Below are 26,429 nucleotides of genomic sequence, written 5' to 3' on the forward strand. Positions count from 1 at the left end.
CGGGGACACCCAGATGGGGACACTGGGACCAGCCCTGAGCAAACCCCTCGAAGCCGGGCAGCCAAGGCAAGGGACCGGGAGTGGATGTTGTCTCCCGGCAGCTCCCGCGCCTGCACTGGCCTTTCGTGCTGAGTCAGCTCGAAACTTCTTAGCAGGAGCCTCTTTTCGTGACATGCAGCACCCGCTGCCTCTCGAGGAAAGGCAGGATGCTGGTGTCTGTGCTGCTTGCTGCCTGGCGAGGCTGCAGCCCAGACATTCCCCTGGCTATCTCCATGCTCACTGAGCTGCCGAGCACAAGTGACAGCCGTGCCTGAAATACAGTGGTGGCCACTGCTTTGGCCCCACTTCACACAGGTGCTGCCACAGAGCTGCTGTGCCATGCTGGGGCAGCCACTTGGAGACCTTGGGTTTTCAAAGGTTTTTGAAACCTCCTGGTTTTTGAATGAGTATTTTTAGGACTGTACATCTGCACATCCCTGCCTGATGCCTTCCCACGGGCTCTGCCTGCACCGCTGTTTACCTTGGGCAGGCCAGGCCAGCAGCGAGGTGTGGCTCCCTGCAGCACCTGGAGGGGGAAGAGTGTATGTTTGCCAGGTAACTGCCAGCACGCGTGTGCGTGCGCCCAGGACACACGTGTGCCAGGAGCACACGTGCTGCGGTGGCTCCAGCGCTGCCGGAGGAGCCAGCGGTGTTTGGGTGTGTGGTTTCGCTGGGTTGGAGATGTTGTCTGCTCTCTGCTTTGCTCTCGAGGCTGTGGGTTGGTTTGGCTTTTTGACACCATCTGAACTGGCAAATCACCGAACCTGGCCAGAGGGGTGTCAGGCTGAGGCGTAGGGCTCGGCATGCGCGGGAACGCGCCACCAGCACCGGTTGGGCCTGTTCCCATGGTTAACTGCCATTCCCAGTTCAAAGCCCGACCCTGATTGCCAGCTGAATCGCCGGAACCCTGCTCCCAGCCCCGCGGCCCTGCCAGCTGGAGGGTTTCCGCCCTGCCCAGGGCTCAGCCTGCAGCAGCACTTGCTCACCGTAATCACATCATCATCTTTCAGTCTGTTTTTTCCCGCCGATAAGCTGCGCGCGCCGAGCTCCTCAGCTCTCCATGGCAAGACATTCCTGCTGGAGCTCAAATGTGGCTCCTTCATGAGCTCCTGTCCCACCTGCAGAACAGCACCATGTCCTGATGCTGGGGTCTTCCATGCGTGTGGCCATCCCGTCCTGTCTCACGGGCACTTTCATCTTCTCCTGGCCCTTTCTGGTGTTGCTGCTCTGCAGGTTCAGCTCTGCTTGGGGCTGCAGTCTGTGCTTTGGTTTGCTTCTGGTGATGCGTTGCTCCCAGGGGTGCAGTTCAGGGCAGTGTGTCAGTCCCTGGGGTGCACCTTGGGGTGCAGTGCAGGACCCTATGTCGCTCCCTGGGGTGCAGGAAAGGGCACTGCATTGCTTCCTGAGGTGCACTGTTGTGCAGTGCATTACTCCCCAGGGTGCAGCATGGCACTGGTGCAGTGGTGCCAACCAACCTGGGGTCCTTCCTCTGCATTGGGTCTGTTTTTAGGACACCCGGGCACTCACCAGCACCTTATCCCCACAGAACACCTGCAGGACCTGGCAGCGGTTCCCCAGTGGCTGCAGCGAGGGCAGGAGCTGCTGTATGTGTGGCCAGGAGGGCAGGCGCTTCCCTGCCCACCACGTGCACCCCCAAGTAGCATGGCCAGATATTTTGCTCGTAAGTTACAATTACAGGGGATGAGGTCAACGCTTTGCCCGCGACGGTGGTTTCGGCGCAACCATCTGTCAGAGGCGATCGCAGGGGAGCTGCCGCTGCTCAGCTCAATTTTGGGACCCAGGGTACGCCCACTCTGTCCCCGGTTGCCCCTGCCAGCAGCACCCACGCCGCAGGGGGGCTGAAGGTAGGGGGGAGCACCCCTCCATGAGTCAGGGGTGGGGGGCTCAGGGGGTGGGGGGTGACTCATGGCCGCAGCTCCTGTCCCCTCTGACTCAATTCTGAAGTTCTTCCCTGGCGCTGGGAAGGAGGAGGAGGAGGAGCGCGGCTGCCCGGGGGTGGCGGTGACTCAAAGTGACAACAACAATAATAATACGCTGCGGCACTTGTCACGGGAGAGGCGTTTGGACGGGGTCCCTCGTGCGTCCCCACCCCCAAAGGCGCACGAGGGACCCTGTCCAAGCCCAATGCGTGTCACCGCACCGGGGGATGCTGCACGCAGGGTCACATCAGGACAGGAACAGGAGGGGGAGACACTGCGGTGCAGGTGTCACCCGCCACCGGCATGGGGGGCTGTCGGGGACCCCAGTCGCTGTCACCTAAAATGGCCGTTTAGGTTCCTGCAGGTTCCCGGCTGCGGCACGGAACGGCAGGCGCCGGCAAGGTCCCTGAATATAAAAAAAGGCGGGTTTGGGGTTTTTTGGTTGGAATTTTTTTTTTTTTTTTTTTTTTTTTGTCAGCGCTGCGTGTCTCATCCATCCATCGCAGGTAACCTACTTCGCAACGCCTCTGCCGCGCGGCGAGCGTGACTCGCCGGGGCCCTGCCGTGCGGGAGCGGCACGGCGCGGGTTGGGGCTGCCGGTTCCCCCGCTCACTGTCAGCCGTAAGGTCAGCCTGAGCGGTTAAATAGGGAGGCAGGAGGGAACGCGGCGAGTCCCTCCCCGCGCTTCGGCGGCGAACAAGCAAGCAAGCGCCGGACGAGGGTCTGTCCGCGCCATCGCCGCCGCCGCCGAGGCAACCACATCGGCGAGGGGATGCCCCGGCGCTGCGGGAGGAGGGTGTCGGCGGCCTAGCGCGGGGGCACGGTGTCGCAGCCCCTCGTCCCGTCCCATCGCGCCGCGGCAGGCGAGCCGCTGCGGGGTAAGAGCGCGGGAGGGCAGCGCTGGTGCTGACCGGGGACTACCGTGGTTCCCGCATGTCCCCTCCTGGGATGGTCACGCTCACCCCACGGTGCCGGTGGTGGGGCTGGGGGAGCGGGAGGCAGCCGGTACCGCCGACTTCTTGCTGTCTTTGTTCGGCGGCGGCCGGCCCGGGGCTGCCGCGGGGTTTGTACGCAGCCCAACTATTTTTAGTGCGTTTGGAGACCATGTTTGCTGGAAGCGAATCAAAGCCCGCGAGCTGGCCCTTCGGCAGCGCCAAGCGGGGCGGCTCGCGGCCGCGCGCTAACCAGGCACTGGGGATGCTGGAGCGGGGGGGCTTACCCGTCACCCTGGGGCTGCCGGAGGGACCCCAGTGCGGTGGGGCTGTCTTAGGGGGCTCTGGGCGGCCGAGATATTTTCTGCGGCTGTGGGGACGTGCAGGCAAACAGTGGCAGCGGCAGCAGTGCTGCAGGGCAGGGCAGGGCAGGGCAGTGCAGGCAGGACCCTTCGGGCAGCGGGGACACCATGGACATCAGCACCCCTCAGTGTCAATAGGCACGGGGAGGGGAGCCCGGGGAGGGTGGGACACCTCTGCCGCGGAGGTGCCTGGGTGCAGCCGGGGTGTCCCCGGGTGCTTCCCAGCAGCAGGTGTCCTCCCGTGCCCGCAGCTGGGGCTTTGCCAAGCCACAGCGTGGTGGGAGCGGGACTGGGGGCACTGGAGGGCATGGGCAGGGCCCCTAGTACCCCAAGGAAGCAGGTGGCAGGAAGGGACATGGAGCCTAGGTGCTACACTGTGCTGTGCCATGCTGTGCCCAGCAGCGTGCTGTAGTGGTGGTGGCACAGAAACTGCCAGAGAGGTGCCTGAAGTGGCAGCATGTGGGTGCTCAGTGCCAGCCCCAGGCATCTCCCTAAGGTGCATTACGGTGCTTGGGGTGGTGGTGTGGGGCAGAAGCCAGCAATGTAGGGGACCAAGTGTGCTGGGCTGGGGACAGAGGGACTCTACAGGTGACAGGCCCTATGCAATAGAGGGCTTGTGAGGACAGTGTCCTGGGATGGGGACAGGGCACAGGGCCCCCCCAGGGAGCTCCCTGGGGGGATGAAGGGGATGTAGCCTGCGCTCCACATCCTCATCCAACACCCTGCACTGTTACCCTGTGCACAGCACCCACAGCCTGTATCCCCACCCCACATCTCCCATCCCTGTTCTGCACCCCCAGGTGTCATCCTGCACCCCTATCCCGCATCCTGTACCTGCACCTCACACTCCCAGCCTGCACCCCCCAACTCATACCACCATCCCACCTGCTGCCTGCACCCCTGCCTCCATCCCTGCCTGCATCCCACCCCAGCCCTGCCTGCCAGAGGGGCTATGCTGGGAGAGCTGGGGCAGGGGCGGCTGCCACCCTTGGGCCCCAGCCAAGCACCCTGAGTGCCGGGGGGGGGGCCATGCAAGCAGTGGTGCTGCTGCAGGGCTGGCGCTCCGCCCCCCTACCCCCCCTTTCCCCCCCCCCCGCCTCGCAGGCGGCCCTGCAGGCAGCCCCCGCTGCAGGCAGCCGTGGGGACGGGAGGAACGTGTCGGGTTTTGAGTTTCTGTTCTTAGGAGCGGCGGCCCTGCCCGCCCGGCAGCCCCCCGCCCCGCCGCTGGGAACGGGCTGCGACTGGAAAGCTCTAGAAACAAATTGCAGCTCCGGTGCCAAAGGCAACAGCAGCCTCGGCCATGGCTAATGCAGGCAGCGTTTGCCATAGCAACAGGTGCTGAGGCTGACGCCTCCTCCGCAGCCCCTGCCTGCACCCTGCACCCACCCCTGCACCCCGCACCCTGCACCCCAACCCCTGCAGAATGCACCCTACAACCTGCATGCCACAACCTGCACCCTATACTCCTCCCCTGCAGAATGCACCCCACAACCTGCACCCCGTACCCCAACCCCTCCAGAATGCACCCCACAACCTGCACCCTGCACCCCACCCCTGCAGAATGCACCGCGCACCCTGCACCCCACACTCTGCCCAATTCAACCTGCAGAATGAATCCCACATCATGCACGCCACAGCATGCAACCTGCAGAATGCATCATGCACCGCTGCACTCTGCACCCCACACTGTGCAACTTGCACCCCATATTCTGTACCATGCATACCACAACATGCACTGTGCACCCCGCATAGGGGACCATCGTGCATCACACACCCCACCCCGCACAGGCCAGGGGTGATGCTGGGGACAAGGGCCTGGCCCAGCCCAGTTGAGTCAAGGTTGTGGCGTGTTAATAATTGCCGGGGGCCGGGGCGCAGTGCAGCAAGCGAGGGTGCCAGGGCCAGTGCTGCCCCCTCACCCCAGCCCTCTCTGCTTCTCTCAGGGGCAGGAGGATCCAGGCAGGTGGCGGGACGCAGGGGCTGGCGGCGGCGGTGGGCAGCGGCTCCCGGACCTCCTCCTCGGTGCAGAGAGCCAGAGCGCAGCAGCAGCAGGGTCCACTTTGGTGCTGAAGAGGTGCCAGTCCCAGGCGCCCGCCCTCACTCCCCACCATGCCGTCCAGCGGGACCCTCGATGCCAGCAGCCCCACTCCGAACCGCGAAGCGCTCGACACGCACAAGGTAGGGACTTCCTGCAGCTCTGCTGGCTCTCAGTAGGTGGGGGGCTGCCAGGGGGGCTCTGCCTGTGCTGCAGCCGATCCCACTGCTGGCCTTGGCTGCGGTGCCAGGGCAGCAGTGGGCTCTGGGGGTCTGGCTCCCTCTTGACCAGTGCTGGCTGCCATGCAGGAAAAGGGGATGCCGGGTTCTCTCTGGTGTGTGCCAGTCATGCTCCCCCCTTGACGTGGTGGGGAGCGTGGTGCTGGGCATGGGGAGCCCTGAGCCACAGCCAGGATTAGCACGGATTGAGCTATTCTTGGCAGTAGGGGAGCGCAGGGAGTGGATGGGGAAGCAGAGACCTGCTGTCACCTACCAGTGGAAGCCACAGCTGGGGCAAGCCTGTCTGTGGGCTGGGGGTGTCCCCCACATTGGGGCTGCCCCAGCTCTGATGGCTGAGTGGTGATGGGGTGGATGCTGGGTGCATGCCCTGGACTGCAGGGCAGCAGGAGGGGGGCATGGGGTGGGTATAGCCTCACCACTGCCAGGCTGGAGCCTTTGTGCCAGTCCTGCTCCCCTCATGGGGGTCCCACTTCCTGTGGGGTTCAGGGGTCTCTGCACCTCCCCCTGTCTCCCCATGTGCAAAACCTGGGCTTGGAGGGAACCCCTCTGGTGCTGGATGGCACGCAGTACATGCTTGCATTCTCATCACCACACCACGTGTAAGGCTTGTGGCCACAACAGATGGACCCCAATCCCCAGCATGTGCTCCCCTGCCTTCCTGGCTGGAGCACAGCTCTGTGGGGAGGGATGACCCCAAACCACCCTGCCTGCCACAGGATGGAGTGGGGCTGAGCACGAGCTGGGACATCCCCAGTGTTTCCAGCATCCCCACCACACCAGGTCAGTGCAGCATCTCCCAGTGCTGGTAAAGGCATCACTCTTCCCACAGAGAGGAGAAGGGCACAGGAGCAGGGCTTGCCCGGGTCAAGGCGTGGGGAGCAGGGCCAGCAGCCAGCTGGATGCCATCCCACTGTGGGCAGCACGGGGTCAGGGTCATCTGAGTTCCTCCAGGCTGGCTTGGCTGTGGCAGCTGCACCGTGTGTCCCGTGCCGGTTCTCCCTGTCCTCCAGCCATAATTCCTAGCTGCTGGAGGGGCTGTGTGTGTCCATTGGGAAGTGCCCAAGCGCATTTTTGGCACAGCTGTTGGAGACAAGTGAGCCAGGGGTCAGTTTGTTGGTCCTGGGCTTTCCCTGTACGAGTCACCAGCACCAGGAGTGTGAGCAAGGTGGTGGGGCAGGCCGGGAGGCAGACATGGCAGCCCACCCCATGTTTTGGTGAGGTTCTATGGGTGTGTGGTGGAGCTGGCTCAAAGACTGGGGCATGGGGCTGTGGTACAGCAGGGGCTGGGGGAAGAGCTGTAGGAGAAACTGATGCTTGTGGTGCAGCCCAGCTCACCCTCGAAAGCAGGACCCGCCGGTGCTGGTCCCTAGGGTGCCAGCAACCCATGCAAGCTGGCAGCGAGCACACCACAAGCGCGCCAGCTGAGTGCTGTCCTGGCCTGACCCCACCGGGACACAGCATTGCTTCCCTCGCAGCCACGCAGGGAGGTCACCTCTGCCGAAGGGATGCAGGATGTGTGCTGTCTGCAGGGCCGGGAGGACGAGGCCATCCTCAACACCCATGGCACTGTGGGTCGAGCTGGTGTGCAGCTTCTGTGCAAGGGCAGTGTCTCTGCACCCACCTTCTCCTGCCCCATTGGGGCACTGTCCCCCTGCTGAAAGGGCTCCCTGCTCCCACCCCGCTGATGGCCTGGTGCAGCCAGGAGCAGGGACCCGGCACAACAGTCATGGAGCCAGCACTGCGTCATGCAGCAGCTCTTTTCCTCGGCAGTGGTTTCCCTCTGGATTGTTGCTTGGCAGCGGCGCAGGAGCACAGTGCATCAGGGACGTGCCATGCAGCCCCGTGCCTGGCTGAGCTGTGGGGAGAAGGGGAGCGGGTGATATATGGGCACATGACTCAGCTCCAAGCGACTGCTGGCAGTGAGGGGCTGCAGCAGAGGCAACCCTGTTCTGGGCCAGGGGGAGCAGATCCCCCTCACAGCCCTTTGCACCAGCCCTGCTTGCACTCAGGCTGCATCTCTGCTCCTTGGGTGCCTGCCTTGCTTTTGGGGTGCCAGCTGTGCCTGAAGGGGTCCCTGCAGCCCCACTGATACCCTGGGCCCCATGTCCCCCAGCTTGGTGGTGCCAGGACTGTGCTGAGCCCTGCCATGGGACTACCCCCCATTTGCAGTGGTGGGGACAGCTTCTGGGGAGCTTGCCTTGTCCCTGTGCATGCTGGGGGCACCTCCCTGTCTCCACAGTAGGGACCCTCCTGTGGCAGTGGCACCCAGCAGCTGCTCCCCAGCCACATCCTCGCCAGGCTATGGGAGGGCTGGCCATATGGCATTGCCCATGTGCCAGCACCATGCACTTGACACCCAGACATACGTCCCTTTACACCACCAGGGCTTGCCAAAGTCAGCTTATGGAATGGGGACTGGTGGCTGGAACCATTCAGTGGCAGCTGGGGCAGCACAGGGGGCAAAGGGATGGGTGTTGGGGGCTCACCTCTGCCATGGCATTGCCAGTGTTAGGAGAGGGGCTGGGCAACTGCAGCCGAGGGGGCTCTGCTCTGCTCCCCCCTGGCTGTAGGCTCTGCTGCATGGTGATGCACAGTGAGCCTGTGGGACCTTGGGAATCCCCCCTGTGGACCTCGCTTGGCTCCTGCGCCAGGATGGAGCTGGAACTGTGATCCTGACGTCGTCCTTGGACCCGTCCCAAAAATTCCCACCCAGGACTGTGTGGAGAGCTGAACCCCCCCAGTGCTGAGGTACCGCCTCTCTTTGCTAGCCCCTGGTTTCCCAGCCCACAATGCTGTGCCTGTGGGCATGGTCCTTGCAGGGCTAGGGATGTGTACTGTCAGTGCTGGGGGTGGGGCTGGGGGCAACCAGCATGTGGCAACGGGGCTGGGATGAGCGTGGTCCTCATAGGCTGCCATAGCTGCTGGGGACAAACCAGCACATGGCTCCTGCACAATCCCATATGTACAGCCCTGGATGAGGCAGGATGGGTGGCACGGGGCACAGAGGGTACAGGCTGGGTTTGGGTGGGTGGGCAGTGAGAGACCCAGAGGGGGACCACAGCCATGGCACGCTGCAGCCATGGGGCACTGTGGCCGTGTCCTGACCATGGCCATGGCCATGGCCATGTGCCCTGACCCCACGGGACCTTTAGGCCGGATCCCGGATATGCTGGCTGCAGCCCAGCGGTGCTGCAGGCAACGCTGTCTGCAACCACCGCAGCCCAGGGGGAAGAAGGGCAGCAGCAGGCAGGAATGCGGCTGGAGCTGGCGCCCGCCGTGGCTGCAAGGCTGTGCGGGTGCAGCTGGATGTCGGTGCTGTCTGGCTGCCAGCCCCATCCCCTCCCCGGCCTCTCCCTCGCCAGCCCCCCGCCGGCCTCTCCTCCTTCTCCTGCTCCCCCCTCCGTGGCCTCTTCCTGCCTTGGCTGCTGCTGCCGGGATCTTCTGGGGCTCAGGTGAAACTAGCCCTGCCACCACCGCAGGACATGCTGGGGGCCCTGCGCAGCCCTCGCCCTGCATGCATGTTCCCCTGCTGTGCCGCAGCGCCAGGCACAGGCCCCCCAAGCGGGAATCAGGGCCCCATTGTGCACCGCGGTCCTTGGGCGGCTGCTGCGGCGGCACCGGCATGGGGAGCAGGTTCATTTCCCGGGGCTGCATTCCTGCTTTGCTGCCCGGCGCGTGCGCACTGCCAGCGCCCCAGGCTGGGGCACGGCACCAGGAAGGGGGGACTGGCTGGCGGGGCACTGGCAGCTGCTCTGGGGCATGAACAGGGGTGCGTGGTCCCCTGAATCGCCTGAGCTGGGGGTGGCGTGGTGAAGCAGGCAGCTGCCTGCCTGCTCTGAGGGCACCCTCGCTCCTGCTGCATGCCCTTGTCCCCAGGGAGCTGCGCAGCAACCTGTGCTGTGCCATGGGGACCATACAGCCCGCTCCACAGTGCAGAGGCCCCCAACCCCACGTGTGTAGGGCTCCAGTGGGTTGCAGGAGCAGGCATGTGCTCCCGAGCCAGCTGTGGGCACAGGGGCATGGTGCAGGAGGGCTCCCCTGGTGAAGGTGCCCAGCCCCAGGGCAGGTCATGCCACAGCCCAAGTTTGGAGTCACAGTCGCCCTTGTAGTGGTCCCCTGGAGGCCACTGTCCTGGTGATGCTGGCAGTGCTCTCTCCTTGCCAGCCAGACAAATTGGCCATGCACGATCCTTTGCGGTGCACCCATGGTGCTGGCGATCCAGCACCGAGTGGGAGTGGAGCCCTGCACAGGACCCCGGGCTGCCCGGCCCTGGGGCTGGCGGCGTAACGGTCCTCTCTGTCTCTGGCTCGCAGGGGGAAGAGGAGCCCGAGGAGAACCAGAGCAAGGAGGAGAAGGAGCCAGGGACGCCCATGAGGAAAGCCGGGCGGCCCGGGCGGAAGCGCAAGCATGCCCAGGTGAGCCAGCGGGCGCCAGGCGCGGGGCCAAGTGGGGGGCAGCAGGGTGTCCTCTCCACTGGCGGAGGTGCTGCTCTGGTGGGAGACTATGGCTCCCAGTGTGCCAGGGCTCCCGGCTGGAGGAGAGCCTGAGTGCGGTGCAGTGGCAGGAGGGGAGCATGTGTCCCCCTAGCCCCCAAGTGCTGCCCCTCCCCACAGCCCCTAGCAAGCCCCCCTGTGCCCAGTGGCAGCAGCACTCCACTCAGTGTGGCTTTGGTTCAGCAAACACCACTATGTGTTTGCTCCCTGCCAGAGGGTCTGGCACCCCTTGCTCCCCCCTTGTAGCCCTTCTTCTGGCTGCAGTGCCAGCCAAGCACAAGTAGCTGCAGTAACAAGATGTGAGTGCACAGAACCTAGCCCCCTCCAGCTTGCCCAGCTCTGCTGTGCATGTGATGTCCACTCCTAAATGCACAGGGCTTGGTGAGCTCCCAGCTCCCTAGCACAGCCAGCCAGGATCACAGACCACCATGTGCCAAAGCAGCTGGAATGGCTCATCCTGTGAGCATGTCGTGGGGCCCTGGTGGTGCTGCTGGACGAGGGGTAGGTGCAGGAGAACGCTGCATTGCTCACAGGGTGCTGCAGGGTGATGGGCTCCTCAGGGCTTTGGGCAGCAGCTGGCTCTGGTGGGGTACTGGGACAGGACACCCAGCACTGGGGGCAGCTCACAGAGGTGATGACTTGTTCCTCCCAAGTTGTGGTGTGTCCTGGTGCCAGCTGGGGAGCCATGGTGGCTTCCTCCCTTGGCTGGCCAGATGTCAAACTGCCAGCTGCTGCTGCCACCATGATTTCGGTGTTCAGAGGAGGAGCAGAGGTTCCTCTTGGTGCTGAAGCCCTGCTGAGAAGGGGCACATCATGCGGGGCTCAGGCAGGGGACAGAGGGCAGAGCTCTCTGGTGCCTTCACTGCTAGAAGGCTACAAAATCTTTCTGCAAAAGTTTCCAACTGCAGAAAGTGTTAATCATGCACTTGGACATGTCCAGATCTGTGCTGCCTGTCCCAGTCTGCCATCCTGGGGCGGGGGGGCAGGGAAGCCAGGACACCGTTGCCTGGGGATGGGGCATGGGGCTGGGAGCCAGCAGGGCGGCCGGGCTCTGAACACTGGCTGTAAATCCAGTGGGGCGGGAGGTACGTGCTGGGGCGGGGGGAGCCGTTTCTGTGGAAGAACAATGCTGGCACGGGAACAAATGGGGAAAGTCTTCAGGAACAGTCTGAGCCTGGGAACCAGGAGGTCTCTGGCTATCTGAGCTGGTGGTCCCAGGAGCCCCGTCTGGCACAGCGGGTCCGGAGCAGGATAGATGGATGGATGCCGGCAGCGCCACAACACCAGGCACATCCTGGTATCTCCTGCAGCAGAACTGCCCGGTTCATGGCGGGTGCCCATCCCGTGTGCACTTGCTGCGTGCTCCCCCACACCTGCCCCATGCATGGCATAGCCAGCCTGGCCGGCACCTCCCACTGCCAGGTGACCGGAGCTGGCAAGTCCCATGGCCCGTGGGCACTGCCAGGAGGCTGGGGAAAGCCCCAGATGGGTGTGAACTGCTAAAAATACCCACCCACTGGAGAGCCCCGCGGTGCTGGTGCCAGTGCTGGCAGGAGCAGCCCGTGGCTGCAGTGGATCTGGTGCCGAGCATGGGGACCCTGGGTGAACCTTAAGGATGAGCCGAGGGTCCACAGGACCCTACTCACAGGGACCCAGCTGGCAGATGAGTTGCAGGAGGGTGCTGAGCCTGAGACAAGGATGTGAGACCTGCTTGGGGATGGAGCATGGTTGCTCAATGTGGAACTGGCAAGGGGTTGGGGCACCAAGGACCTGTGCTGCTGCTGCCTCCCCTTCCTAACTCGTCCATGGGGTGATCAGCCCTGGCACCCCCATCAGCACTGGGTCCCGCAGGGGGCTCTGAGGGGTGCAGAGGACAGGCAGGAGGTGGAAGGGAGGCAGGAGGAGGAGGAGGGGGGAGCCCTGCCTGGTGGTGGTAACCAGTCCCTCTGTTTTCCCAGGTGTCGGACGTGTTTTGCCCGGGGTGTGATGCTGTCAGCCAGGTGAGCAGGGCTACCCCAGCTCACTGCTCCTGCGGCCTCCCAGATCCCCACACTGAGGGTCTGGCTGGGGACAGGTATCACGGTATCCGTGAGCCGTGCCATGCCACACCAAGCTGTGCTGTTCTGAGCTGTGCTGAGCCATACTTTGCTGTCCTGTGGTACGCCGTGCTATGTTGAGCTGTGCCATGCCATTCTGTGCCAAACCATGCTGTGGCTCCAAGACCAGTGGCTCCAGCCAGGTTCAGCAGTGGGGACACCCCCTCTTCCAGTGGGTCTGTGGATGTTGCCATGTACACAGTGACTCTCCCAGGACCATCTCCATAGTAGAGGGGGCATGAGCCATGTTCTGCCGCATCCTGTGTCTACCCTCCTGGCAGCTCCCCAAGCTTGGGAAGGGGCCCTGTGGGTTTGGACTGGTATCAGCATGCTCTCCAGGAGGTGCAGTGCATTGGGGTTGTCCCCCATCATCCCTCTGCGGCACAACCAGCCTCCACCCCACATTCAAGTCCCCACCGGTGTCGCCCTGGCAGTGAGTGAGGCGGCAGAGCCAGCATGGGGCTGTGCAGCCCGGCGGGCTCCCAGTGGAGCAGCGTCCTTGGCGGGGGCCCAACGGAGGGGAGGGGAGCAAGAGAAAGGCAGCGCTTGTTCCCAGGGCCTGGCCAGTGCGGAGGAAGCGGGTGGGTGGGCAGGAAGGCAGACCCGCCGCCAGGCCCTCCTCGGGGACAGGGACGGGCGCCGGGGCAGCCTGGGAGGGGCATGGATATGGGGTGGGTCCTGGCCTCCCCTTCCCCTGTGCAGTGTCCATGCAGCAGCACTGGGACGTGCCGGGGGCACAGGGAACCCTGGAGGCCTGGTGATCCAACATCTGGTTCTGACCCAGGTAGGAAAGTGGCAGCAGGACTGGAGACGGGGCGCTGGGTTTGGCTGGTGTGGCTGTTGAAGGGCTGGAGGCGTGAGAGTGCTGGGAGGCTGGTTTTGGGTGGGTGCTGTTCCAAGGCATGACAGCTGTGGTGCCGGGTGAGCTGTGTGTCCCTGTCCCAAACAGCTGTCATGTGAGGGGATGTGGTGCCTGTCACATCCCAAGGGTAACCCCCCACATTCCCCATATCACACTGTGACCCGGCGCATCTTCCTGTCATTGGCAGCATGGCAGGGCCTGGGGAGAGAGCTGGGGCTGACCGGATGCCATGGCAAATGCGTGGTGACACCCGTTTCCTGAACACATGGTGGGCAAGGGTCTGCCATGCTGGTGGGAAGGAGCTGCCAAGAGTGGGGATGGAGAAGGGCCATGGCACCCCTGTGTGGTCTGCTCAGCCATGGGCCTAACATGGGGTGGGGAGCACATGGTCCTGGGCAGGGTGGCCCTCCCCAGCCCCAGGGCCAGTAGTGATGGTTAGCCCCAGTGTCACTGCCACGTCCTTGCAGCGCCGAGGGGAGTGCATGCCACCATGCTCCTGATGCCTGTGTGGCCCCCTGGACCTCGTCCCGTTGGGGGATTGGGCTGAGCCCCCCGCAGCCGTGCCTCCACCAGCCCCCGCAGCCGCCTAATCCGGAGCACATTGCCGGCCTTCCCGTTTCCTCCCGGGAAGCCCACGCAGCCCCTGTGATTGTTTTCAGCATGGTGTCCAGGATGCGGCCCCAAGCAGGAGGCTGGAATAGGGCTGGGAACGGCAGGGCCCCTATCACAGGCTCAGTGCAGGCTGGGGAGCTGGGGGATGCTGGCGTGCAGGGGACTGGCAGGGTGCAGTGGGAAGCATATCCCTTTACACTTGCCATGAGGCCTGCTGTGGGGATGGAGACCCGCAGCTTGTTCCCATAAGGGAGATGGGATGGACTCTGCTTGTCCTGTCAGCTACAGCCCCTGGCAGGGAGCACGAGGGTGCGGGACTGTAGCCCTGCTTTGGTTTGCCCCAGGTCTCCCTCCATCCTCTTTATTCCGGACTGCCCCATCAGAGTCCAAGCCAGTTCTGACAGCTCCTCCTGCCCTGAGCCCCCTCAGCCGCACCAAACCGGGGTGTTTGGGGCACAGGCGCAGTGAGATACAGGCGGAGTGTGCGCCATAGTCGCTTCCAGAGCCAGTGTGAGGCCCAGGCACAGGCACAGAGGCACTGGCAGCTCCCTCCCCTCCAACAGCCGGGGACTTTGCTCTCCGGCATCCATCTCACCGACAGTGCCAGCTCAGCGTCCCCGCAGCCTGTCCCACCACTGGGTTTGGTGTCCAGGCTTCCCAGGGCTGCATTATCCCATCAGCCGGGCACACCAAGGTCTGTCTTCAGGCTCCATCACCTTGAACGTGCCCTTGCTCACAGCCAGGAGCTCCTGCGCAGCTGCCTGGCACAATACCTCCACCCTCCCGATGGCAATGGTGTCTGCTTGTTTGAGCTGTGCCCTCCCTGGGAACCAGGCTGTGCTGCCTGCAGGCACAGGGAGAGAGGCCACCAGGCACCTCTGTGAATGGTGGCGGCGCCTCGCGTGTCCCCAGCACCATGGGTGTGCGATGTCCTCTGGCCTGGTGCATGCACATCCATGGCATGAGCGACACCACCGCACTGTGGGAGCTGGGCCAGCCGTGCTCCTGTGGGGGCTGCGTGGTGCAGGCTCGGTACAGCGGGAGGGCATTTGGGAGTGGTTCCCCGCGCCCAGCCTTTCCCAGCTGCGGGCTGTGGAGCAGTGCGTCCCTGTTTTCCGCGGCGGCGGTCGCTGCCCCTTTGCACGACAGCCCGCACCCACCGGCCTGGAGCCAGCGTGCGAGCGGAGGAAGTGACTCTGCCAGCGAGCCGGGGCGGCCGTGCCGAGCAGGAAGCGCCCGCTGCCGCCGCGGGGCCGCGGCCACCAGCGCAGGGAGGAGGCAGGCGCCTGCGCGCGGGCGGGCGGCAGGCGGACGGGGGTCTGAGCGCCAGCCGGAGGGTTGCGCCATGGTAAGCGGCACATCGCCTGCCGGGCACGCCTGGGGAGGGGGCTCCTGCGGCAGCGGCAGCGCGGATCTGGGAGGCCTGGGGAGCAAAGGCACCTCCATCACCTGAACCCCCCAACCCCAGCTCCTTCGGCATCCGCTTTCCAGTGTCCTTGGGGCAGGGGACGGTGGGCAGCATGGCGGGCACCCCAGCTCACGCGAAGCCTTTGCTGCTCAGTATTTGCTCCCTGGCAGCCTGCCACCGTATATGATGCATCCTGGGACATGTAGTTTAATGGGGACGGGCAGGAGGGTCCCTGCAGCCGGCTCCTTTCTGTGCCACCCCGGCACTGTGCTCCCGCGCCGTAGCCCCCAGCACCCTCCTGTGCCACTGGGAGGGCCGGGGCAGAGTAGGGGCGGGCAGCAGTGGAGGGAAGGTGCCGGTGGGCTGCTTGTCCCCATTTCCTGGCATTGCTGTTGCAGAGGTGGGGGGCCCTGCTCCAGCCCAGGCAGAGCACAGACAGGGTGCAGGCAGGGCACAGACAGAGCTTGCCTGCAGTCCCCATGCGAGTCTGTGTGCCTTGGCCAGGCAGGGCCTGGCACAGCCAGGCTAGGAGCAAACCTGTGGCCTCTCCCCCCATCCCTGGCAGCCTGTGAAGCTCCTGATGCTCCCAGCTTCTTGCAAAGCTCTTGCTGTGCCTCCGGGTTGGCAGGAGGGGGGCAAGGATGGGAAGGCAAGCACAAGGCTTGGGAAACAGGACTGGGTGTCAGCTCCTGGCCCCAATGGCAGTGGCAGCACCTTGCGGGTGTCTTGTCTGTTTGTGGGGTTGAGTCTGTGGCAGGCACCCCACACCCGTGAGCAGTGTATGGGGGGATCTCCAGAGAGGCTGGTGCCTGGACAGCTCCACTGTGCCATGCTGGCAGGGGCTGAGCCCCAGGGACAGGACCCCCACATGCCCTGGCATAAAGTGGGCCAGCCCCTCTGTATGCATACACAGGAGGAGACTGAGTGCTCCCCAGGGCTGTGGCAGTGGGGATGACCAGGGTCTGGTTGAGCAGCACAGGCGGAGCCCACCCTGCCATGGCTGCGCTGTGCCTTGCTGTTGCAGTGACGCAGCAGCACTTTCACTCTCCTTTGCCACGGAAACCGCTGAGCTGGGCTGCTCCTCTCGCTCTCACTTTGCTCCTGCTGTGCTGTGCTGTGCCATGCCATGCAGTAATGTGCCATGCATGGGGCTGGTGGTATAGCAGGGGACCAGTGATGCCATTCCCAGCTTCACAGCCTTGATAACGTGCTCAGCACCACTGTCTGCATTCGAATCGTTGCCGTCTGTCTCCCGGGCAGACACACACATGCTGGTGAGCGCTGGCACAGACAGTGCTCCCCCCGTGTCACACTCGCGCACACTCGCCACTCTGTTGCTGCACTTGTGAGCCAGGGCCAGCTGCACGTTTCCCACACGCTGGCACCGCCTGGCACGCATGCACACCTCCTGCGGGTGTTGGTGTTGCCCATCTGACACATGCGTGTGCTCTGGCTGTGCCTGTCACGCTCCTTCCCACTCTCACGCTCACCGTAGGCCACGTCTGCACATGGTGGTGTCATGGGGCCTGGCAACCATGTCTGCCTGTTGCGTACATACACACGTAGCAGCACCCACGAGCTCCCGTCATGGGCTGTCCTTGCTGTGGTTATCATACGCCCTTTCCCTTTCTGTTACATGCACACACTGCAGTGGCCAGCTCTGCTCATCATGCAGTCCCTGGATCCGCCTGTCTTGCACACATGCACACATGCACCAGCCATTCCATGTTCCTGCTGCTGATCCCACGGGAGTGACAGGTCCCAACACTGGCCCCACACCACAGTGCTTCAGCATAGGCGAGCCAGGCAGGATGGGCAGTTCCAGTGTCCTCTCTACGCTGGGGATGTCCTCACCAACATGGGAGCTGGGACAGCTGGGTGACATCCCAGCATGTCATTGTCTTGAGGGTACCATGGCACCATGTCTTGGTCCAAGGGTGTCATGGCCATATATCGTGCACCAGTGAGTTTTGTGCCATTGTGTCCTGGCCCTGAGTGTTCCATGGCCTCTTGTCCTCATCCTGAAGGTGCCATGGCATTGTGTCCTGGTCCTCACAGTGTCACCTCCCTTTGTCTTGGTCCTGAGGGTGACATGAAGTTGTGTCTTGGTCCTAAGGGCATTGTGGTGTTGTATCCAGGTCCTTATGGTGTCATTTCCTTGTGTCTTGGTCCTAAGGATGCCATGGTGTTGTATTCAGGTCCTCACGATGTCACCTCCATTTGTCTTGGTCCTGAGGGTGACATGACATTATGTCCTGGTCCTAAGAGCATCATGGCAGTATGTCTTAAGTCCTGAAGGTATCATGGCAGTGTATCCAGGTCCTGCCATGGCTCCATGTCCTGATCCTCATGGTGTCACCTCCATTTGTCTTGGTCCCGAGGGTGACATGGCATTGTGTTGTAGTCCTGAAGGTGTCAAAATAGTGTATCCAGGTCCTTGTGGCATCATGTCCTTGTGTCTTGGTCCTGAGGGTGTCATGGTGTTGTGTCCTGGGTGTTCATTGCAACACTACCTGCTCCTCAGGATGTTATGGCAATGAGTCCTGGTCCTGAGTGTGCCATGGGGGTGTGTCTTGGTCCTGAGGGTGTCTTGACCACTTGTTCTGGACCTAAAGATGCCATGCATTGTGTCATGGTCCTGAGGATGCCATGGACTTTTCGTTCTGGTCCTGTGAGTGGCATGGCTCCATTGCCTAGTCCTCATGGTGTCACACTGGTTTTTGGGTCATCATGGCAGTTTGTCCCGATCCTGAAGGTGTCCCAGCATTGTGTCCATGTCTTCTTGGTGTCACATCCTCGTGTCTTGGTCCTGAGGATGCTGTGGATGTGTCTTCTCTTTCCTGAGGTAACATGACATTGTGTACTGGTGCACAGGATGTCATGGGAGTATGTCCTGTTCCTTAGGGTGTCATGGCAGCATGTAGTTGTTCTGAAGTTGCACGTGACAGTGTATTCAGGTTCTCTTGGTGTCATATACTTGTGTTTTGGTCCTGAGGATGCCATGAATGTGTGTCCTTTTCCAGAGGGTATCATGGCATTGTGTCCTGGCGCAAAGGATGTAATGGCAGCATGTCCTGGTCCTAACGTTCCCGTGAGAGATTATCCAGGTCCTCATGGTGTCACCTACTTCTGTCCTGGTCCTGGGGATATAATGTCTCTCTGTCCAGGCCCTGAGGATGCTGTGTCATTGTGTCATGGTCTTGAGGGGTTAATGTAACGTAATCTGTTCCTGAAGGTGCCATGGAAGTTTGTCACTGTCCTGAGATGGCCATGGTAGAATGTCATGGTCCTGAAGTTGCCATGGTATTTATCCTGCTCCTGAGGGTGCCATGGCAGTGTATCCTCATCTTCAGGGTGCCGCATCTGTGTATCCTGGTCCTCAGCGTGTCACATCTGTGTCCCCTGGTCATGACTGTGAAATTGTCATGGCATTGCATCCTTCTGAAGGTGCCAGAGCAATGTATTTTGCTCCTCAAGGTGTCATTTTCATGAGTCATTACCCTGAGGTTTTCATGGCATTGTGTCCTCCTCCTGAGGATGTCATGGCACTGTGTCCTAGTCCTGAGAGTGTTGTGGCATTGTTTCCTTTTCATATGGATATTGATGCTGTGTGTCCTTGTTCTGAGAACACCATGACAGCATGTCCAGCTCCTGAGGGCTTCAAGGCATTGTGTTCTGCTCCTGAGGATGACTTGATACAGTGTTCCAGTCCTGAGGGTGTCATAGCTGTGTATCTTGGGCCTCAGGGTACTGTGGCTGTGTGTCCAGGTCCTGAGGAGGCCATGGCACATACAGGACAACCAAAAGACCAGGTCCAGTCAGCATGGGTTTATGAAAGTCAAGTCCTGCTTGACTAACCTGATCCCCTTCTATGACAAGGTGACCACTCAGCAGATGAGGGAAAGGCTGTGGATGTTGCCTACATGTACTTCAGTAAAGCTTTTGACACTTGTTGCCCACAGTATCCTCCTGGAGAAACTGGCTGCTCATGGCTTGGATGGGTGTACTCTTCTCTGGGTAAAAAACTGGCTGGATGGCTGGACCAGCAAGGGCTGGACCCTTTTCACTCAGGAGTTGTGGTGAAAGGAGTTAAACCCAGTTGGTGACTAGTCATAAGTGGTGTTCCTCAGGGCTCAGTGTCGGGGGCGGTTCTGCTTAGTGTCTTCATCAATGGTCTGGACAAGGGGATCGAGTGCACCCTCAGTAAGTTTCCCAATGACACCAAGTTGGCTGGGGGTGTTGATCAACTGAAGGATGGGAAGGCTCTGCAGAGGGATCTGGACAGGCTGATTGATGGGCTGTGGCCAGTGGTGTGAGGTTCAACAAGGCTCATTGCTGGGTCCTGTGTTTGGGCCACAACAACCCCATGGAACACTACACGCTTGGGAAAGAGTGGCTGGAAAGCTGCTCGGCAGAAAAGAACCTCAGGATGCTCCCTGGCAGCTACTGAACATGAGCAGCTTGTGCCCAGGCAGCCAAGAAGGCCAACAGCATCCTGGCCTGTATCAGCAAGAGTGTGGCAGCAGGGCCAGGGCAGTGATTGTCCCCCTGTACTCAGCACTCGTGAGGCCGCACCTCAAATTCTGTGTTCAGTTCTGGGCCCCTCACTACAAGAAAGACACTGAGGTGCTGGAGCAGGTCCAGAGAAGGGCAATGGAGCTGGGGAAGGGCCTGAAGCACAAGTGCAGTGGGGAGCACCTGAGGGAACAGTGGGTGTTTAGTCCGGAGAAGAGAAGGCTCAGGGGGACTCTTATCACTCTCCACAACTGCCTGAAAGGAGGTTGTAGTGAGGTGGGGGTCAGGCTCTTCTCCCAGGTAACAAATGATAGGACAAGAGGTAATACCCTCAAGTTGTGCTAGGGGAGGTTTAGATTGGATATGAGGGGAAATTTCTTCCCCAAAAGGGCTGTCAAGCACTGGAACAGGCTGCCCAGGGATGTGGTGGAAGCACCATCCCTGGAGGTATTTAAAAGATGTGTAGATGTAGTGCTGAAGGACATGATGTAGTGGTGGACTTGGCATTGCTGGGTCAATGATCTTAAAGCTCTTTTCCAATCTAAATGATTCTGTGATAATATGAGGCCATGACATTCTTTGCAGGTGTCATAGCAGTGTGTCTTCATCATGAGGGTGTCATGCAATTGTGTCCTTGTCCTGACAGTGTCATGTCCATGTGTCCTGGTCTTGAGGATATCATGGCAGCATGTCCTGATCCTGAGAATGCCATGTCACTGTGTTGTGGTCCTGAGGGTGTCATATCCTTGTGTCCTCATCCTGAGGGTGTCATGCTGTTGTGTCCCCTGTTTCTGGGGTGACCTTTCTGCATCCTTTCAATGTATAGAGGGGACTTGCTAGAAAGATGGAGAAAGGCTTTGCACCCCGGCCTGTAGTGGCAGGAAAAGGGGCAATGGTTTTAAACTGAATGAGGGTAGCGTTGGGTTGGACATGAGAAAATGTTTTACAATGAGGGTGGTGAGGCCCTGGCACAGGTTGCCCAGAGAAGCTATGGCTCCTCCATCCCTGGCAGTGTTCAAGGCCAGGTTGGATGAGGCTTGGAGCAACCTGGTCCAGTGTAAGGTGTCCCTGCCCATGGCAGGGGGGTTGGAACTAAATGAGCTTTAAGGTCCTTTCCATTCTGTGATATCATGCTTCTCTGATGTCCATGTGTCCAGGTCCTGAGGATGCCATGGAAGTGTGTCTTGGTCCTGAAGGTGCTGTGGCAGTGTGTCCTTGTCATGTGTGTGTCATGATGTTGTGTCTTAGTCACAAGGGTGTCACATCCATGTGTCCAGCTCCTGTGAGTGTCACGTCATAGAATCCTAGAATGGCTTGGGTTAGAAGGGACCTTAAGGATCGCTTAGTGCAACCCCCCTGCCATAGGCAGGGACACAATCCACTTAGCCCAGGTTGCTCCAAGTCCCATCCAGCCTGGCCTTGAACACTGCCAGAAATGGGGCAGCCACAGATTCTCTGGTCAACCTGTGCCAGTGTCTCACTGCCCTCAGTGTAAACAATTTCTTCCTCATGTCCAACCCAACCCTACCCTTTTTCAGTTCAAAACCATCACCCCTGATCCTGTCACTACAGGCCCCACTAGAAGTCTGTCCACATTTTATAAGTCCTCTCTAAGTATGGAAAGGACCGTGTCATTGATTAGTTCAAGACAGCTCCTGGTTGCATGGTATGGCGTGGTGTCCTGTTCCTGAAGGCATCACGGTTGCCTGTCTCATTCCTGAGGGTGCTTTGGTTGTGTGCCCTGGTCCTGAGGAGCCAGGACATGGCTCCATGTCCTGTTTTTGCAGGTGTCAAGGCAATGTGTCCTTGTCCTGAAGGTGCTGTGGCTGTGTGTCCTTGTCCTGAAGGTGCTGTGGCTGTATGTCCTTATCATGAGGATGCCATGCCATTGTGTCCTAACTATGAGTGTGTCATGGCAGTGTGTCCTGGTCCTGCGAGTGCCTTGATACAGTGTCCAGATCCTGAGGGTGCTGTGGTAGTATTTCCTGATCCTAAAGGTTTTGTGGCACCTTGTCCTAGTCCTGAGAGTGCCATGGCTACGTGTTCTTGTCCTCAGGGTGTTAATACAGCATGTCCTGGACCTGAGGGTGTCATTACAATATGATCGGCTCCTGAGGGTGCCTTGGCAGGAGTCCTGGGGGTACCACTGCACTCTGTTCTGGTCCTGAGGGTGTCATGGCACCATGTCCTGGTCCTGAGGGTGCCTTGGCCATTTGGCCTGGTCCTGAGGGTGTCATGACCACTTTACTGGTCCTGAGGGTGTCACTGTTTTGTATCCTGGACCTGAAGGTGCCATGGCAGTGTGTCCTGGTTCTGAGGGTGTCATGGCAGTGTATCCTGCTACTGATGATACCACATCCATGTGTCTTCATCCTGAGGGTGCTGTAGCATTGTGTTCTGCTCCTGAATACGCCATGGTCATGTCTCACTGCAGCATGTCCTAATCTGGAGGTTGTTGTGGCAGTGTCTCCTGGCCCTGAGGGTACCACAGAAGTGTGTCCTAGTGCTGAAAGCATCACGGCCATGTGTCCTGGTCCTGAGGGTGTCATGGCAGCATGTCCAGTGTCCTCAGCATGTGATGACCATGTGTCCTGGTCCTGAGGGTGCCATGGCAGCATGTCCTGGTCCTTTTGTCCCATGGCCGTGTATCCTGGTCCTAACAGTGCTGTGGCAGACTGTCCTTATCCTGAGGGTCTCACAACAGCGTGTCCTTTTCTGAGTGATTTCACATTCACATATCCTGGCTCTTTGGGTGCTATGGCCTTGTCTGGTGATCCTCATGGTGTCCATGACCTGAGGGTTCCATGTCCACATGTCCTGATCCTGAGGGTGGCATTGTAGCCCTGTCCCACCCTGGAGCACATTGCCAGCCCCTCAGGCAACAGCAGCCTGGCACGCCTAAGGTGCAGGAGGCAGAACTTGGTCTTTTTGGCATAATGTGCTTTTGGCCCCGTTGTCACTGGAGATGAGTCTCTGGGACAGTGTCCTGGTGGAGAAGTCATGTCTCTAGGCTGTGGTCCCAGAGATACCCTTTGTGTTGTGAGGTCTGCAGTGGGGAAGTAGAGTCAGGACAGGGGGATGGGGACAGGGATAGAGTCCAAATGGGACTGGCCACCCCAAAGTGGTGCAAGGGAGCCTGCCATGGGTTTGGTGATGGTAGCATGAGGGCTGGGGGCATGGCCAGGGGTGCAAGCAGATCCATGTCCCTCACTGCCAGCACCCATTGCAGCTCCTTTCCCTCTCCTTCTCCACAGGTGGAAAGCAGTGACACCCCCAAAGACACCGCAGCCATCCCCAAGTGCCCCCCGCCCTGCCCAGAAGCCAGCCCTGCCGAGCCGCTGCCCAACGGGGACGTGGAGGGAGACAGCGCCCAGTGGAAGGGTGCGGAAGAGAGCAGCACAAGTCCCAAGGGTGGGCGCCCCGAGGAGGACGAGACGGAGAGCCTGCCGGACGGCGAGACGGGCCGGGCGCTGGAGAACGGCCGCTGCACCCCCAAGGAGGGCCTGGACGCCCCGGCCGATGAGGGTGAGCTGGCCCCTTCCGACCCCCAGAAGAAACGCGGGAGGAGGAAACTCCTGGAGGCCACAGAGAAAAGTAAGACCTTAGCATTGAGGGTTCCCCGTTACGGGCTGTGGCTCTGCCCGCCGTCCCACAGGTGCCTGCTGCACCCTCTGGGGACCCCCAGCATGCCATCACCGGGAGGGGTCCGGGCTGCAGTGGCTCCTGGGCTGGGGAGCGCTGCCAGAGGAGGAGGAAGGGCTGAGCCCCTCCTTACCATGTGAAATTTGGGGTGGGGGCAGCAGAACAGAGCAGGGGGCTGCTCTCGCATGATCATTCTATCACACCACCCTTCCCATCAGGCTCTGCTCCCACCAGCAGGAGTAGGGTGGGCAGGAGGGGAGGTCGGTCCTTGCCTTGCCATGGAGCTGGTGAGGGTGCCCCTGCCCGCATGCAAGCCTGCTCTGGAGTGTGCCCATCAGTGCAAGTGCTTGTACTGCTTTGCATGGCAGCCCTGCATGTACCGGGCAGAGTGGGAGGCGCGTGCATGGTGTGGTCCTGTGGCTATGCTGCTCGGGTGCTGTGGTGCTGGTGCCAGTGCTAGTGCCAATGCTGCTCTAAGTAGCAGCTCAGCAAAGGCCCTGGTGAGTCCCAGAATGAGCCAGCAGCAGGTTCTTGTGCAGTGAAGACAAATGGCATTCTGGGTTGCATTAGGAGTGTTGCCCACTGGTTAAGGAAACCATTCGGGAGCGCTGGGCCAAGTGCTGGGCTCCCCAGTGCAAGAAAGACATGGACAGACTGAAGAAAGTCCAGCAAAAGGCAGCCAAGGTGCTGGAGGAACTGGAGCATCTCTGCTGTGAGGAAAGGCTGAGGGAGCCAGGATGGCTCAGCCTGGAGCAGAGCAGGCTCTGGGGGATGGAATCCATGTCTGTAAATACCTGCAGGGAGGGGATGAGTATATATGTATGTGTGTCGTTTATGTGAGTGCATCTGGCATGCTGCCTGCCGGGGCCCATGGGGACCTTGCTTCCTGGGGCTTTGCAGTGTCTGTCACTGGCTCCCAGCCCTAGCAGAGCTGCTGCTCACCTTCCCTGGCCATAGCTGCTCACAGGCAGGAGTGGCTGCAGAGCAAAGCCAGAAAGGATGCCCGGCTACAGTTCAGGGCATGGGGGAGCAGCAAGCCCAGCAATGGCCCTGGCTGCCCTTTAGGCACACGCTGGCCTGTGGCCCTGCTGCCACCATCCCTCTTGGCCAGGAGGTGCCAAGCAGTGGGACAGGGCAGTTTGGACCAGCTATGAGCCATGAATCCCTGGCACAGGTTGCCCAGAGAAGCTGTGGCTGCTCTGTCCCTGGCAGTGTTCGAGGCCAGGTTAGACAGGGCTTGGAGCAGCCTGATCTAGTGGAAGGTGTCTCTGCCTGTGGCATGGGGTTGGAACTGGATGGGCTTTAAGGCCCCTTCTAACCCGAACCAGTCTGTGATTCTCTGAGCTGGGATGGGGACCATGCTCTCCCCACAGCAGGGGATGGACAGATAGCTGGGGACAGGAGCTGGGGTGTCACAGCACTGTCACCACAGAGTACTGTGGAGAAGGAACAGGGTGGGAGCAACAAGCACCAGGCTCTGGCTCTTGGGGATTTCTCAACCCAGCTCAGCACAGAGACCTCCTGCTGGCCATGCTGAAGGAGGGATGGAGACAAGCAAGGAGGGGCTGGCGGGTGAGGCAGGGCTGGGGATGGAGATGAGTGATGCAGATGCTGCTGCAGTCACGAGGCACTGAGCAGGCAGCTGAGGGAGTGGAGAAGCCATAGCTGGCAGCACAGAACAGGCGGTCGGGGGGAGCTTGCTGCGCTGGGCATGCTGCAGTCGGGCATGGGTTGTGGTGCAGCCCCAGCGCCATGCTGACCACAGCAGCTGAAGGGAGTGAGACCAGACAGGCTGAGACCCTGATGTGAGGACCAGTATGGAATGAGTGGAGACAGCCCCATGGGTACCCTGCTGCCAGCTCCCAGGCATGACAAATCTCCAGATGTAGAGACCACCAGCAGCAAGTACCAGTGGGAATATGAGCACAGTGCTGTGACCATAGCGCATGAGCATGGGTACCATGACCATAGGTGGGTGCTGTGAGCAGCTTAGGCTTCGCCTTCTAGCCTTGGGCTAGTGTTCAGCCCTTTCCCTTCACCATTACAGAGCCCATCCTCCTGTGACATGATCTGCCCATGGGGCCCTTGTGCACAGTGCTCATCCTCCTGCTCTTCTCACCATGCAAGCAGAACAGCAGCTGCCTGCATTCCTGCCAGGCAGGCTCTTTCCAGTCATCTGGAGGCTGTTCCCTGTCGTCCTCTCTTCTCTAGTGCTTTCCTGCAAACACAACCAATGTCTGCAGCCGTGCACTGCCTGCCCTGCAGCTGTCCGAGGCGCCTTCATTGGGCATGCTGCAAGTGCCCTGGTGATGGTTTCGAAGCAATACCAGTGGTACCCAGAGACTGAGTGGGGGAGCTATAACAGCTTCTGGGAGCTCGCTTCCTTCCCTAGAATCCATTTCCAGCACTTCAGCCATGTCTGTGCATTGTCACCTTGGTGGCTTCCGCCTGATCCTCTCTGCTTCTTGGGCCTTCAGGTCCACTGCCTCGTGCCTGGCTGGCCCAGGTGCTCTCCCGAGCACCCTTCTCTGTCTCATCCTGCACTCTTGCATCCATTGCTAGTTCCTTCTCCATGCACACTGGCTTTTCACCTCTTGCTGCCCCTCTGACAAAGCAGGGGCTTGAGGATCTTCCAGCACTGCCCAAGCCAACTTCCCAGCTGCTCCATCAGCTCTGCACCCCTTTGCTGTCCCCATGTCCCTTGTCTGCTGAAATACCCAGTGAGGGAAGGTCTTGTGCAGGATCCTGCCATTGGTTGGTAATTCTGCATCCTGGCCCATCAACACAGCAGAGAGCATGGGGCATGGTGCTGCTGCAGGGCACTGGGATGGGCAGGAGCTGAGGCCAGGGGTCTGTGCCTCAGTTTCCCTACCTGAGATCCCCATGCCTGTGGATAGGACCGGGAGGACATACTGCCTGGGCACCTCCAGGGCATGTGCACACTCCTAACCCCAGCACAGAGACAGAAAAGTTCTGTTCCCCAGTGTCAGAGCAGGGCTCTTCACTGCTCTCCTGCTCCGGCCATGCTGCTTCTGAGGGGACACCGGCTGCTGCAGAGGGGTTGGGTCACCATTTGCCAGCTGAAAGGGACTATCTGAGTGTCACTCAGGGCTGGTTGGGCAGCCGGGGGGGCTGCAGCCTGATGATATAGGGACATCACACCCTGCAACAAAGCAGAGTGCATGAGTGCATATTCAGCAGGTGAGGGGCCACCAGGGATCCAGCCAAGGTCCTCCCCTGCAGCCCAGCTCTAC

General features: G+C 60.9%; 1 protein-coding gene across 4 annotated transcripts in view; it reads left to right on the top strand.

The window, feature by feature from the left end:
* The first annotated feature begins 2,433 nt into the window (after nt 1-2,433).
* The window catches only part of DNMT3A (DNA methyltransferase 3 alpha), a 39,960-nt gene continuing 15,964 nt past the window's right edge, over nt 2,434-26,429 (top strand). Inside the window, exons 1-5 of one of the 4 annotated variants that reach the window (XM_062622670.1) lie at nt 2,434-2,857; nt 5,217-5,451; nt 9,861-9,962; nt 11,999-12,040; nt 22,788-23,127. In XM_062622670.1, coding sequence (XP_062478654.1) covers nt 5,383-5,451; nt 9,861-9,962; nt 11,999-12,040; nt 22,788-23,127 — 553 coding nt within the window. In that variant the 5' untranslated portion in view covers nt 2,434-2,857; nt 5,217-5,382. Of the gene's footprint in view, nt 2,858-5,216; nt 5,452-9,860; nt 9,963-11,998; nt 12,041-12,211; nt 12,921-22,787; nt 23,128-26,429 lie in introns of those variants that run through there. The other 3 variants (XM_062622671.1, XM_062622668.1, XM_062622669.1) reach the window with 3 other exon arrangements.

This window comes from Pezoporus occidentalis, unplaced genomic scaffold (assembly GCF_034315485.1).
Source record: "Pezoporus occidentalis ecotype Australia unplaced genomic scaffold, CSIRO_AGI_Poc_V1 ctg244, whole genome shotgun sequence".
NCBI lineage: Eukaryota > Metazoa > Chordata > Aves > Psittaciformes > Psittacidae > Pezoporus > Pezoporus occidentalis.